The sequence below is a fragment of the Heterocephalus glaber genome, unplaced genomic scaffold (assembly GCF_053883595.1).
Source record: "Heterocephalus glaber isolate CG9 unplaced genomic scaffold, H.glaber_assembly_v1.0 deba00001569, whole genome shotgun sequence".
NCBI lineage: Eukaryota > Metazoa > Chordata > Mammalia > Rodentia > Bathyergidae > Heterocephalus > Heterocephalus glaber.
In genome coordinates this window covers 10,563,551-10,577,317 of record NW_028258354.1, presented here as the reverse complement: position 1 = coordinate 10,577,317, position 13,767 = coordinate 10,563,551, and the positions used below count along the sequence as shown (strand labels likewise).

The window sequence follows — 13,767 nt, the reverse complement described above, 5'->3', positions numbered from 1 at the left end:
AAAGTAAAAACACTTTCCATTATTTCACATAAGATACGCAAAAAGCCCACCAGTAAGATATTCAAAAAGATCAGAAAAATGATGTTCATGCAACTGAGAATATACGCAGAGACAGAAAATGTTAAAAAGAACCAGAAATTGTAGAACACAATGACTAAATTGAAAAAAGAGGTTCAAGAGTAGTCTGAAGTAGAAAACTGAACCAGCAAACTCAAAGAACCATTTGAGTTTCTAACACAAGAGAAACTATTTGGTATTAACACATGTCCTATTTATTTCACTTAAAAGAGTATGGCCTCAATGTGCATCCATTTAGCTTTAAATGTCTCTATAGTTTAAATGTCTCTAGTTTCTCATTCTTTACAGCTTAGTACTCCATTTTATATATATTAAAAAAATCTTCTTTATCCAGTCACCAGTAAACTCAAAGTGTAAATAAGGATCAAAATGTAGAATAGACAGGGCCAGGGATTTAGCTCAGTGGTTCCGCCACCTGGCCCTCAAGCGGAAGGACCTGAGTTTGATCCCTGGTACCAAAAAAATATGTAGAACAGACAGTGTGAAATAGGAAGATAAGGCCCAAAGAGGGGAAGTAGGAGAGGTAAGGTAAGGAAAAGGAATAAATATGAGAAAAGGAAAAAATGGAAACAGGCTTTGTAAATGGGGAAGGGTAGAGGGGTTGAAGGGAGGGCAGGAGAATGGGGGAAAAAAACAAGAACCAAGATATATTACGTAAAGGTACAAATTCCCAATGATGAATGCCATCATATTGTATACCTAAAATGTACCAATAAACTTAATGAATTATAAATAAATAAATATCTGTTTAAAAAAAAGAACCATTTGATACTCTCCAGGCAGAAAAATAAAACAAGAATGAGGAAGAATGAGAAAAGACAAGGGACTCATAAAACACCACCTAATGGACCAATATACATATTATGAAAGTACCAAAAGAAAACAGAAATGGAGGGGGGAAATATATTTTAAAATATAGCCAAAAATTCCCTAAATTTACATAAGAGGTAGACACTAAGATTCAAGAAGCTCAACAGACCCAAATGAAGACAAATCTGAATAAGACCACATGAAGACATAATCAAATTTCAAAAGTCAAAGACAGAATTTTGAAAGCAACAAGATAAAAGCTGCCCAGCATGTACAAAGAAGCACACATAAGACTATCAGCAGATTTTTTTGCACAAACCTTAAAAAGCAAAAGAGTAAAAAGACATGTTCAAAATGCTGAAAGAAAAAAAAGAACTGCCAACCACAATACATCCAGAGAAAATATCCTTCAAAAATGAAGGAGAAAAACTTTCCCAGATAAACAAAAATTGAGGAAGTTCATCATCACCATCACCAAAACTGCCTTACAAGAAATGTTATAGCAGTCCTAAACTTAAATAAAATGCTGCTAGATGACAACATGAAAGCATATCTAAGTATAAAATTCATTGGTAAAGGTAAAAATATAAATTCTGTAACACTGCAATGGTGATACATAAGTAACTCTTAACTGTCACATACAACTTAAAATACAAAACTATAAAAAATAACTCATAAATATGTTAATAGATACACAATATAAAAAGATGCACGTTGTGACACCAATAATATAAAGGATGGGAGGAAGTGATATAAGAGTAGACATTTTTTATGTGACTGAAGTTAAGATATTATCAGATAAAAATGTGGTATATATAAGATATTTTATTTAAGTTCCTATAGTAGGCTACAAAAAAATGCCTACAGAACATAAATGAAAGAAATGAAAAAAGAATCAAAGCTTGTCACTAAAAACAAAACAAAACTATGAAACAAGAGGAAAAGAGACAAAAGGCCCCCAATGGAGGGAAAACAGAAATGGCAATAGTTTTTTCCTGTCAGTACTTTAAATACAAATGGATTAAATTTCCTAATTAACATACTGAATGGCTGAACTAAAAAAATGAAATCCAACTATATTCTATGTACAAAAAACTCTGTTTAGATCTAAGGGCACACATAGGCCACCACAAGTGATGGAACAGAAAAACATATTCCATGCAAATAGCAATAAACAATAGTGGTAACAATACTTATATTAGATAAAATAGACTTTTAAGTCCAAAAGTATTACACAAGGTAAGGAAGAACATTATATAATGATAAAAAGGCCAATTCACTTGTAAGATTAATGTCTATCTTGTGACACTGCATGTTAAGAGTGTTTAACTTATTTTCCATTTGTTTCAGGGCTTGCAGATAAGTTTGCCTAAATCTTGGAAGAGACTTTTGACTTGGACTTTTCAGCAATGCTGAAACTGTTAACTTTGACAATTCTTGGAGATGGACTACATGCCTTATGCATAATGAGATGTGCATGAGTATTTTGGGCTTGTATCTAGCTGTTCCCCTAAAGGCTCATGAAGCCACAGCTGGAGCTATTCAGAGGTGGCTGGACCTAGAGTGTGTGATGCTGAGATTAAGGATGTGATATTGAGACTGATTCCCAGTGCGATGCTAGGATTAAGGGTGCACCACTCTGGATGTGAGTGCTACCTCCCCTAAGGGCATGTAGCCTGGATAGAATATAAGGGACAGAGAGAGGGTTGCTGTTGTTGCTTGCTGCTTCTTTGTTACTTTGCTGCTTTGGTGCTTTCTGCCTACCATGAACTGTTTCTCCTCTGTAATGCCCCTCTTCCATGCCACCTTGCCTTGGAGCCGGCCAACTATGAAATGAAACCTCTACAAATTGTGAGGTACAATAAACCTTTTCTCCTTTAATTTTGGGTGTCAGGTATTTTTTTTCTCAGCAATGACAAATATAACTAAGACAGATATTTATACACAAAAATCAACTCAAATGGATAAGACTTGAATATAACACCTGAAAATATAAAACTAGAAGAAAATATAGAAGAAAAGCTTCATGACATTGGTGTGAAGAGTGAATTTTTAGATGTAACACTAAAAGCATAAGCAACAAAAGCTTAAGTAGACAAGTGGAACTGTATTAAAGTCTATGGGTGACAAAGGAAACAAGGAATTCTGTGCAAAAGAACCTATGGAATGAATGAGTAATGGCAAGCTATGTATCTAATATTAATATATAATACTAATAAAATACACGAGGAACCCCCAACAACATTCCAATGGAAATATATAATTCAATGTTTTTAAATGGGCAAAAGACTAGAACAGCTTTTCTCCAAATAAGGCATACAAATACCAACAGATGATACGTGCATATACAGATATATAAAATTTATAAAAATGGTACATGAAAAGATGATCAAAATCACTCATCAGCAGGGAAATGAAAATCAAAAACACAAAGAGATACCAACTCACACCTGTTAGTACCTTAAAAAACAGAAAAGAACAAGTGTTGTACAGTGTTGGTAGGAATGTAAATAGAGCCATTAGAGAAGAGTGTGTAGACACCTCAAAAAAAGAACTATCAAATGATTCAATTATTTGTGGGCATTTATCCAAAAGAATTGATAGCAGGAGCTTGAAGAGACATTTACATTCCTATGTTCACTGGTGTGTATTATTCACAATAAACAAGGAGAAATAACCTAAAAATCCATCAGTAGACGAAGAAAATATGTGTGTGTGTATGTGTGTTTGTGTGTTTACAGTCTACCAAAAAAAAGTTATATACACTTCAGGAAAAGAAAAATAGCATGATGTTCTTTCAACAAATGGGGGACCCTAGAGTATGTTGTATATCACAGAAAACCCACTACTGTACATTGCCAGCCCTCAGAGAAGAAACTAAAAATGCATGTGCAAAAATCTCAATGACCAAAGTTAACCAAGAAGCAGTCTGCTTTACTAATAAATGTCTGGAAGCTAATGGCCACCACTCTGAGCACCTCTTGTAATTGTAGGGGCCAAAAGTAACTTGCATTAATCTCATGATATCTCAATAAATTTAGCATTAAAATATTCATACAAGGTTTTTTTTCCTTGAAATGGATGTACTTTTGGTGGACTCTGTATATATCATGGAATATTTCTCAGTCTCAAAAAAGAAAATATTGAAATATCCTACCATATGAATAAGCCTTGATGATATTATGCTAAATGAAATAAGCTGGTCACAGAAGGACAAATAATGCATGATTCTGTGTATATGAGGTGCTAACAGTAAACTGACAGAAGCAGAAAGTAGACTGGTGGTTACCAGAGGATTGAAGGAGAGGGAAATGGAAGCTGTTCTGCAAAAGAATAGGGTTTCAGTTTATAAAAATGAAAAAATTCTAGAGATTTGACGTGCAACAGTGCACAGTTAACAATACTGCACTGTAAATTTAAAAATGTAATAAAGTTGATTATTTGAGTATTTTACAATCTTTAAGGGGGGCGTGGTGACTGCATGACATGACTTATTCACACTGAACCCATGCCAGCCAGCTCCTAAGAATCAACATTTCCATTTGCAAGTACTCAACGGTTTCTATGGAATTATCTTTATGAAACTGCAGTAACATAAAGCTTTCCAGAATGGTTTTCAAACTGCCCTTTCTCCTTTTTAGAAAACAGAATAACATCTGTCCATCTTCAATACTCTAGTACCTTTCTTTTCATCCAAAATTTCTCAGAGTATTTACAGCAGTTTAGAAGATTCACCTGCAAATTCTTTTACTACCCTGAGATGAAACAATCTAGGAAAAAGATTTAAAATAACTGGTTAAAGTAAGTGGTTAGAAGCAGTGGTGGCAAACCTATGGCTGCATGCCACAGTGGGCTATTTATATCATTGAAAGGTCTAAAAGGTTCACCATCACTGGATTAGAGGCCTAGTTTTTTTCTTTGCTTTCTTTAATTTTTTTGGTGGTACTGAGGAATGAACCTAAATGAGCTACATCCTCAGCCTTTTTAAAATTTTTTTATTTTGAGATAGGGTTTCACTACATCACTAAGGTGTCCAAGCTGGGCTCGAACCTGTAATCTTATCTCAGCTTTCCAGAGTGCTGGTATTATAGGCATGTACCATCATGCCCAGCTCCATACTTGTTTTCTTACACGCTAATCGCCTATCTCAAGTTCCCGCTTACCAATTTATTTTTCTTTTTTTGAGGTCAGGGACTAGTCTCAAACTCCTGAGGTCCAGTTGATTCTCCTGTCTCAGCCTCTAAAGTAGAACTACAGGTGTGGGCCATCATGCCCAGCTCACCAAGAGTTTTTACACCCTTTCCAAAATAATGTGTATTCTCTCAGACAGAATGTATAAAGCAAACTAAAACAAAAAATGTTGGGCAATTTCACTTTCTCTTATCTACTCATGTACTCACATTACACCAAACAATAAGTGGAGCTTTTAACAGTACAATTAATCAATGCATGATGCTTCTGATATAAGTAGCAATGATTTATATAAATTTTAAGAATATAGCTATTAAAATTCTAATTTCACTGCTTACTTTTAAATATGCAGCTGCCTCTTGAACAGAAAGTGTTCTTTGACTAGAACTGCCACATTCATGATCTCCTAGAAAGATTAGCATATTGTTTTCAATCAGTACAATGTTAAAAACAGAAGAAAAATGTAATTAATTCAAAATGTTTTACCAATTATACAATTATAAATTATAATCAGTAAAGAAAGATAATGACCAATATTGTTTGTATTTTCTACAGAAAATTGTAGTAATTAATGTAAATAAACAACTACCCTAATAGAAACCACAATCTTTAAATATCCTTTGATCTAGGTAAGAACATATTTTCTTCTTTTGTTCCCAACTAAATTCTAAGCCTGTGTAGAAACCATAGCTTGGTACATAGGAGGCTCTTTCCAGATATGTATTATTCCTAAAGGGGAAAAAAAATCCAACAAGTTCACTGGGCTAACTTATACATCTATTCTTAATGATAATTCAAAGATCAATTAAGTTTAAATTTAATCACTGTCCTAAAACAAGTGCATTTTCATAGTATAACTAAGACTATCTTTAACAAGAGGTATGCACACCTGAAAAATTGTAACACAGACCAACAGGAAAAGTAGGTACAAGTATCTACCTATGGTTTGATTTCTACAAAGGGATGTACTCCAAAAGTCTGAAAAACTACACTTTTCTTAAAACTAATTAAGAAGAGAATTCAAAGCTTTTTCTATAGACTATACATGGTTATCAATGATAAAGTATCCTTACATTTAACTTCAATTGTAAGTTTCCTGCCCTGTTTCTTTCAAGCAGTTTAAAAAATTTTTAAACACATTAGTACAATAGTTAAAGTAAAATCCTTGGCACATTTTTCTATAATAAAAGAACCATGTTCTTATTTACCAGTTTTATTTAAGTAGCTAGATTTTTTTTTTTTTTTTTTTTTTTGGTTCTGGAGATCGAATTAAGTAGCTAGATTTAAATGGTAATAGTTATGAGGAAGAACAAAGTACCCATGTGGTAAATAAGCCTTCAAATTTCATAATGCATCCTCAGAGATTTGAATACCATAGATCTACAGTAGAGGTCACCAAACTACAGCCCAAGGCCAAATCTGTCCTGCTGCTTGCTTTTATAAATGAAATTTAATTGGAATGCAATCAAGTTAATTCATTTATTTAGTATTTATGCTTACTATCATGCTGTTACAGCAGAATTGAGTAGCTGTGAGAGAGGCTGTCTAGCCTGCAAAGCCTAAAATATCTAGTATGAGGCCCTTCACAGAAAAAAAGTTTTCCAAGTCCTACTGTAGAGGAAGGAATCTGTATCTTTAAATGGAACCCAGATTATGCTATCTAGTGGGTCACAGACATAGAACAAAGTTACAGTGATAGCCATAGATGCTTGTGTTAGCAATATCAAGATTTTCTAGCCAGAGAATATTCTTAACCTAGTTCTGGGTATAAAAGCATACCAAATAAAAGTCATTATCTTGCAGTATATGGCTATGAAAATCAGTACGCCAAAGCAAAGAAGGCATTTGGTGATGTATATAAAATTATAAGCCTAAAGTTGAATTAAGGACCCAAACAAAAAAAGAAGTTGGGCAACTGTAAGGATGCCAAGTACTGACTTTCCACCACAGAAATTCCACATCTATCCACTAGGCTATTACCAATGATCTGTTTTCCTAAAAAGGGTTTGCTGCATCAAAAAGTTTGAAAAGCTACACTTTTATTTTCATATAACTGAGAAGGAAATCTAAAGACTACTTTCATATTATATGTAAAATTAGAATATCTTTAAAACTTTAAAAGTTAATAGATAATGCTTATACTGTAGCTTATACCTGCTAAAATGGATACTAATTCATGTCTAACAAATTATCCTAATTGCAGATGTGCTGATACCTGAGAGCTTTCAAAGACTTACTTGGAGCAGAATATAAGGAAAATTCAATAAATCAGGAGAGAATATTCTAAGATCATATATTTAATTTATCCAAGGGAAGACATTACACCACCAAAAAAATCTATATTTAGGCTAAGATTTCAGTTAATTCACTGCTTACTCAATTCAAGTCCTTTATAAATTTTCAAAATTTTGTTACTATTAAAGCAACAAGGAAATTAGTTTGACATAAAAATATATAACACAACATACATATGACCGGAAAAAGGCCTTCTATTCCTATATATTTTTTATCTATAATATTTAAAGAAACACTATAGATAGTAAAAACATGTAAATATATTCCACAAATATAATAAAGCAATGAGAAAGACTATTTCTACCGGCAACACACCACATATATACAAATTAATTTTTAGAAACTATGAATGTTAATTACCTGCAAGCTGTGCCAATCGATCATGAAGTTTATATAATGTGCTCAACATAAGATTCTTCTCACTTTCCTAAAATTAAAAGAGATTATTATGAAATATCCAATTCTAAGAAAAAGATGTTCCAATAATTCTTACTCAAAAATAAAAATAGGAAATGAATTTAAAATCACTGAAGCTACAGAATCTAAAACAAATTCTTAAACAATGGCCACTATATTTTAAGAAACTCAGTTTACACCTCTAAATTGGTATTTTAAATATTTACTTTGTTGAGGATGATTAGAAAGTTAGCACTATAAAAATAAATAAATAAAATTAAAAAATAAAAAGTTAGCACTAAGATTAGTGGTAACAAAAAAAGGTCTCATACACAATAAACTCTCATAACAGCAAGGAAGGCTTCCAGTCCCCCTCTATATAATGCATCCTTGTCTGTATTCTTTTTTTTTGTAACAGGGATGGAACATGGGACCTTGCACTTGCAAGGCAGGCAGCGGAACCACTGAGCTAAATCCCCGGCATTGTTTTTGTGGTACCAGGGATCGAACTCAGGACCTCATGCTTGTGAGCCAGGAGGTGGCACCTGTATTCTTCTTAAAAGACTGTTTTCACACTTTTTCTTCAAGGCTGGCCTTCCTGTTTTGTTTTAATCTGACTCAACCATACAAAACTAAGAGAATGAATATTAGCACTTGGTCCTTACCCTCTCCTAGGCTTCCAGGATGGCCCTGTTTAATCTTATGAACTGCTAAGAGTTCTACCTCTGCACTGGAGCAGCTGAAGAATACTATTTAAAAAAAAAAAAAAACATGAAAAAAACACAACTATGCTATTGTATTTTTTTAAAAAAATCTTATGAACCACAAAAGTGAAGCAAACATTCCATGAAATTAAAAAGTAGGAGTTAAGAACTGTTCTGCCAGCAAAGTAAGAGACTCAATGAGTAATATGATTTCTGTTCTCAAGGACAATATAAAATGAAGTGTTATAAGACAGTTGCAAAATACAATGTAAATACAAAAGAAGGAGGTAAGAGAAAACCCCTTTGTGGAACAGAAAATATTTGAGTTTCACAGGTAGACTAGAACTGACCAGCATTTTAGGCAGAAGGAACACCATGAGCAAAGGCATGAAAGCATGAAAGTATTTTTCATAATTCTTATATAACTGGTGCCTCACTTAGCAAACCACTGGAAAAGTAGTTGGCAATTTTCTGCCAGAAAGCCCTAGATAACAAGACAAAGACAAAGACTTCATTTAGAAAATTTGAGGAGGAAAGTAAACCAAATGTGTACACATCAAGAATATTCCTCTGACCAGAATGTGTAAGACAGCCTAGAAGCACAAATGATAGTGTGAAAAGAAAGCAGAGAAAGGACTATTGTAATGGTATTTATCTAAGCATCATGACAAATAGCCCAAAGCAATGATATTTCTAATTTGAAATTAATTGTAAATAAAATGGAACAGCACAGGCCATGAGGAAGTTTTAGAGAAGGTGTAACAGTTTTTACACTATCTGAAATAAATTCATGATTCATTGGGGGGGGCATCTTTATTATTTCCTTTCTTCTTGATATATCTAACAAAACAGGATTTCTGGATGCATATTATCACGGAACAAATTCAGGCAAGATATAAAAGGCTGGGAAAGTAACATTTATATCTCTAATGACATACTACCTCATTCGTTTTTATGGTATATGTTCAAGAAAAGACATTAAGTTTGCACAAAAGGTAGCATGCTTTTGTCAATGCAGCTTTGATCACTGACATTAGAAAAACAGTCATTAAAGGTTTCAGTCTCTGGTTTTATGTCATTTGGTTGACAGACACAAGATATTTACTCCTTCAGCTGACAACCTGCCTACCAGCTCTTTTATCTTTCTTCCCACCTCAAAACTAGGTGAGAAAGATTTTGAATCAAGTCAATACTTATCTCCACATTACAGATTAAAATTCCAATCTGCAAGTATCAGGCACCAAAAAAAAGTATAGGCTGATACTCAAGATTCTAAAAGATATACATCTGTGATACAATAAACTACAAAATAATTTTCAATAGAAATCTTCAACATAATAGAATGAAGAGTTCCAATGACAATGTAGCTATGGATTTGATATAAAACCAGGATGAATCTGATTTAGCTATAAAATTAAAGCAGGTGAGTTTGCAGTATGCTTCTTAACTGGAAAAGAGACTAATTTCCTTTTTGTTTTGTATCTTGATCATGTCTTATTCCCTTTTCTAAAACAAAGCAAAATTTGAACATTTGGTATATGTCCTCTGTGATTATCTTTTTAATGAAGAGACCTGGGAATAAACTATCTTTTGATTCACAGATATTAACGCTAGACTAGACAAGAAGAAGAAATAAAATATAAGCAGACAGAATTGAATCTCATACTGGATTACACATATAGTGCTACATTCTCATACAAAGAATTTAAAAAGCTCAACTATAATTTCTTCAAAAACCTTTATTTCTGTTGAAAACTTATTCATATTGACTATCTAAATACAAGGGTCTCAAGTGCCACCCAAATGACCAACTAGATTACAATCTAAAGGTTTTTACAATGTACATTATTATCTATACACATATATTTTGAGAAACAAATAAAAAGGCTTTGGTTGAATTATCTTTTGTACCAGATACACTGCTAGCAGTAAATCTGAAAAGTATACAAATCAATTTTTAAAGTTACTTTCCTATTGGCTTATAGTTTTACTACACAGTTCTCCATTCTGTCTATCAGACTGTCTCCTAATGTTTGAGCTTGAAATACATCTTAACCACTGGCTTCTCTAATTGCCCTGCAAACCAAAGACCTATAAATAATACATACGACAAGTAGGCTTTCAAGTAACCTTTCATTAAACAAAAATAATTTCATAATTTAAACTAGCTACCTGCTAAATGTCTCTTTTAGTAAGGCCCGGATTATTGTTTATACATATTATTCCAAGAGAAAACATTTTATTCCTGGAGTGAAACAACCATAGGGTGACCCTACCAAATTTTCTCCTATCTTGTCACCTTTAAATATTTCCCTCTTCTCTCCCCAAGCAATTTTCACTTCCAGGACATCTTTAACTTTTTATATCAAGGGTTTTCTTTTAATGAAATGATAATGGATTTAAACATCTAGCACGATGCCTGGCACAGATAAAGCATTTAATCTAAATGAATTGTCACTACCTTCATTGTAATTATTATGACTATTCCGGGATGCAGAACTTTAGCCTCTCCCATGAGCAAAATTACAAAGAAGACAGTCTAATATTTTCAGAGTAGAGCATACTAAATTTGAATTTAATGCTATAGCTTTTTTTTTTCCATTAAGTTTATTGGTACATTTTAGGTATAAAATACAGTTACATTCATCATTGGGATCTTGTACCATTACATGAGTCTCTTGGTTCTTATTTTTTTCCCCATTCCCCTGCCCTCCCTTCACCCCCTCCAACCTACCCTATTTGCAAAGACTTTGTTTTCATTTTTTTCCTTTTCTCATATTTTTTTTCCCTTTTTTCCTTTCCCCTACCCCTCCCACTTCCCCTGCCCTTTTAGACCTTTTCTTCCTATTATGCAATGTCAATTATACATTCTTTTAAATTACAATATCAAGATCTAGGAGACATTACCACAGATTTTACAGAATTTAAAAAGATATAGAAAGCATATTACAAAAATCTTTTTTGAAATAAATTTGACAACTTCTAAGAAGTACCTTGGAAGACAATTAATGAAACTAACTCTGGAGGAAATATAAAATTTGAATAGCACCTATTAAAGAAAGTATATTCCTAGCTTGAAAACCTACCTATATGACAACAGCAGGCTCATATGCATTTTAACTGACAAATTATATCAAACAATTAAAGCAGAAAAAAGAAGGAACACTTCTCCCCTCATTTTAGGAAATCAACATTGTGCTAATCCTAAAACTGGATAGAGAAAATAGAAGAAAAAAGTATGAACAAAAATAGAAATTTGTTGAACAAAATAAACTATCAGAAGTCAGATCTGGCAGGATGTAGAAAGTGGTTTTTGTTATAGGGATGGCAGTGTTGGTTCAGCATTGGAAGATCCACCACCAAAAGTCATCGTTTTAAAAGAGGATCGTTATAAAAGAGGAAAGGAAAAAGCCATATGATCCTGTCACTAGTTGGAGAAAAAGTATTGGACTAAATTCTACAGCTGTTCATGGTAAAAGCTATCACGAGACTAGAAGTAGAACAGAAACTTCTCAACAGATTAAAGACATGTACTCCATACTTCCAGTGAGAACACCTTATATGAATGGAGAAGATACAATGATTTCTCCTTAAGGTGGGGAACAAGGGCAGATATGCTTACTCTTTATCTGTCCATTAAACTTTGAAACCTAGGCCCAACCAAACTAGTCTGGCAATAAAATGACACAACTAGGATAGGATTGGCAAGGTAGAAGAAATATCTTTATATGTAGATGAAATGATCATCTACAGAGAAAATACTAAGAAATCTCTAGGAGCCCCTAGAACTTGCAATTGAATTTATTAGCAGGATTAGAAAACACAAGGTATATATAAAAATTCAGGTCTGTGTATATGTGCTATAAATGAAGAATTGGATATTGAAATTTAAAAGTTGTGTAGTAGTACAAAGGACCTAGGAAAGTTAAAAAAAAAAAAAGACAAAAAACAGTGTTGGAAGACATTTCGTACCTAATTTTAAGAGTTCTTCAAAAGCTACAGTAATCAAGGCAGTGTTGGTGTGAGGAAAGACATATAGATCATTGGAATAAAACAGAGAATCTAGAAATAGAACCACACATATATGGTCCACTGAGTTTTGAAAGATTATTTAACATTAGCATTTTATAGAATATAAACTCAATTCAAGAGCCGAGGAAGAGACAGTGTTTTCAGGAAATGGCACTAGAACACCTGGTATCCATATATAAAAAATTAACCTCAACCCTTTATTTCCATACATGAAAATAACTTGAAGGGATCTATGAACCTAATATGAAAGCCTAAAAGTGTAAAACTTGAAGAAGAAATCATAAGGGAAAATGTTTATGAACTTAGGGTAGGCAAGAACTACCTAGGATACAAAAAACATGATGTATAAAAGAAAAAAATTGATAAATGAGATTCTATCAATATTTAGAACTTTAAATGACATCATTAAAATGAAAAGTAGTTCTTAAACAGACCCTATTTACAATGCATATAACCTATGACCAGAATATATAAAGAACTCTTACAGCTCATTAATAGACAACCCAACTAAAAAGTAGACATAAGATGATAAATAGCCAGTACAGCACAAGGAAATGTGTGCAACTCTAGAATCAGAAAAATACTCATCAGTACAATAACAAGATTGAATGATGCACTCATTAGGGAGATGAAGTTAAAAGTTTTAAAAGCCTTGTCATGACTTTTTCTTTTTGTTGGATTCTCCCCCTTTGCATTTAATTTGTCACACCCAATGGATTCATTCTGCTGGGTTTCCTGGGGTTGTGATCCTCATTGTCTTTTCCTAGGGTATTGTCTAAAATCTTTTGGAGTGCCAGTTTGGTATTCATGCAGTTCCTGAGGTGCTCTTTATCATGAAAGTATCTTATTTCTCCATCAATTTTGAAAGGTAGTTTTGCAGGGTACATCAATCTGGGTTGGAGGCTGTTTTCCTTTAGGGCTTGAACTACATCACTCCAAGCTCTTCTTGCCTTGAGGCTCTGCATTGAGAAGTCTGCTGTGATTCTGATGGGCTTTCCTTTGTATGTGATTTGTTTCTTTTCTCTCACTGCTTGTAGAGTTTTGTTCTTCTGTTGGATTTCTGGAATCCTAACTATTCTATGCCTATGTGTAGATTGTTTTTGAGAAAGGCTAGCTGGAGTCCTATGTGCCTCACTTATCTGTATGTCAAGTTCTTTTCCCCTCCTTGGGAAGTTTTCTGCCATCACTTCTGTGAACAGTTTTTTTCTGTCATCTGCACTCTCTCCTCTTTCTTCATTGACTCCAATCAATCTTGTTATTC

General features: G+C 33.3%; 1 protein-coding gene across 1 annotated transcript in view; it reads right to left on the bottom strand.

The window, feature by feature from the left end:
- Lemd3 (LEM domain containing 3) overlaps positions 1-13,767 on the bottom strand; it is a 68,680-nt gene that overhangs the window by 22,839 nt on the left and 32,074 nt on the right. Inside the window, exons 3-4 of the mRNA XM_087192247.1 lie at positions 7,735-7,801; positions 5,418-5,485 (exon numbers count right to left, since the gene is read on the bottom strand). Of these exons, the coding sequence (XP_087048373.1) occupies positions 5,418-5,485; positions 7,735-7,801 (135 nt within the window). The remainder of the gene's footprint in view (positions 1-5,417; positions 5,486-7,734; positions 7,802-13,767) is intronic.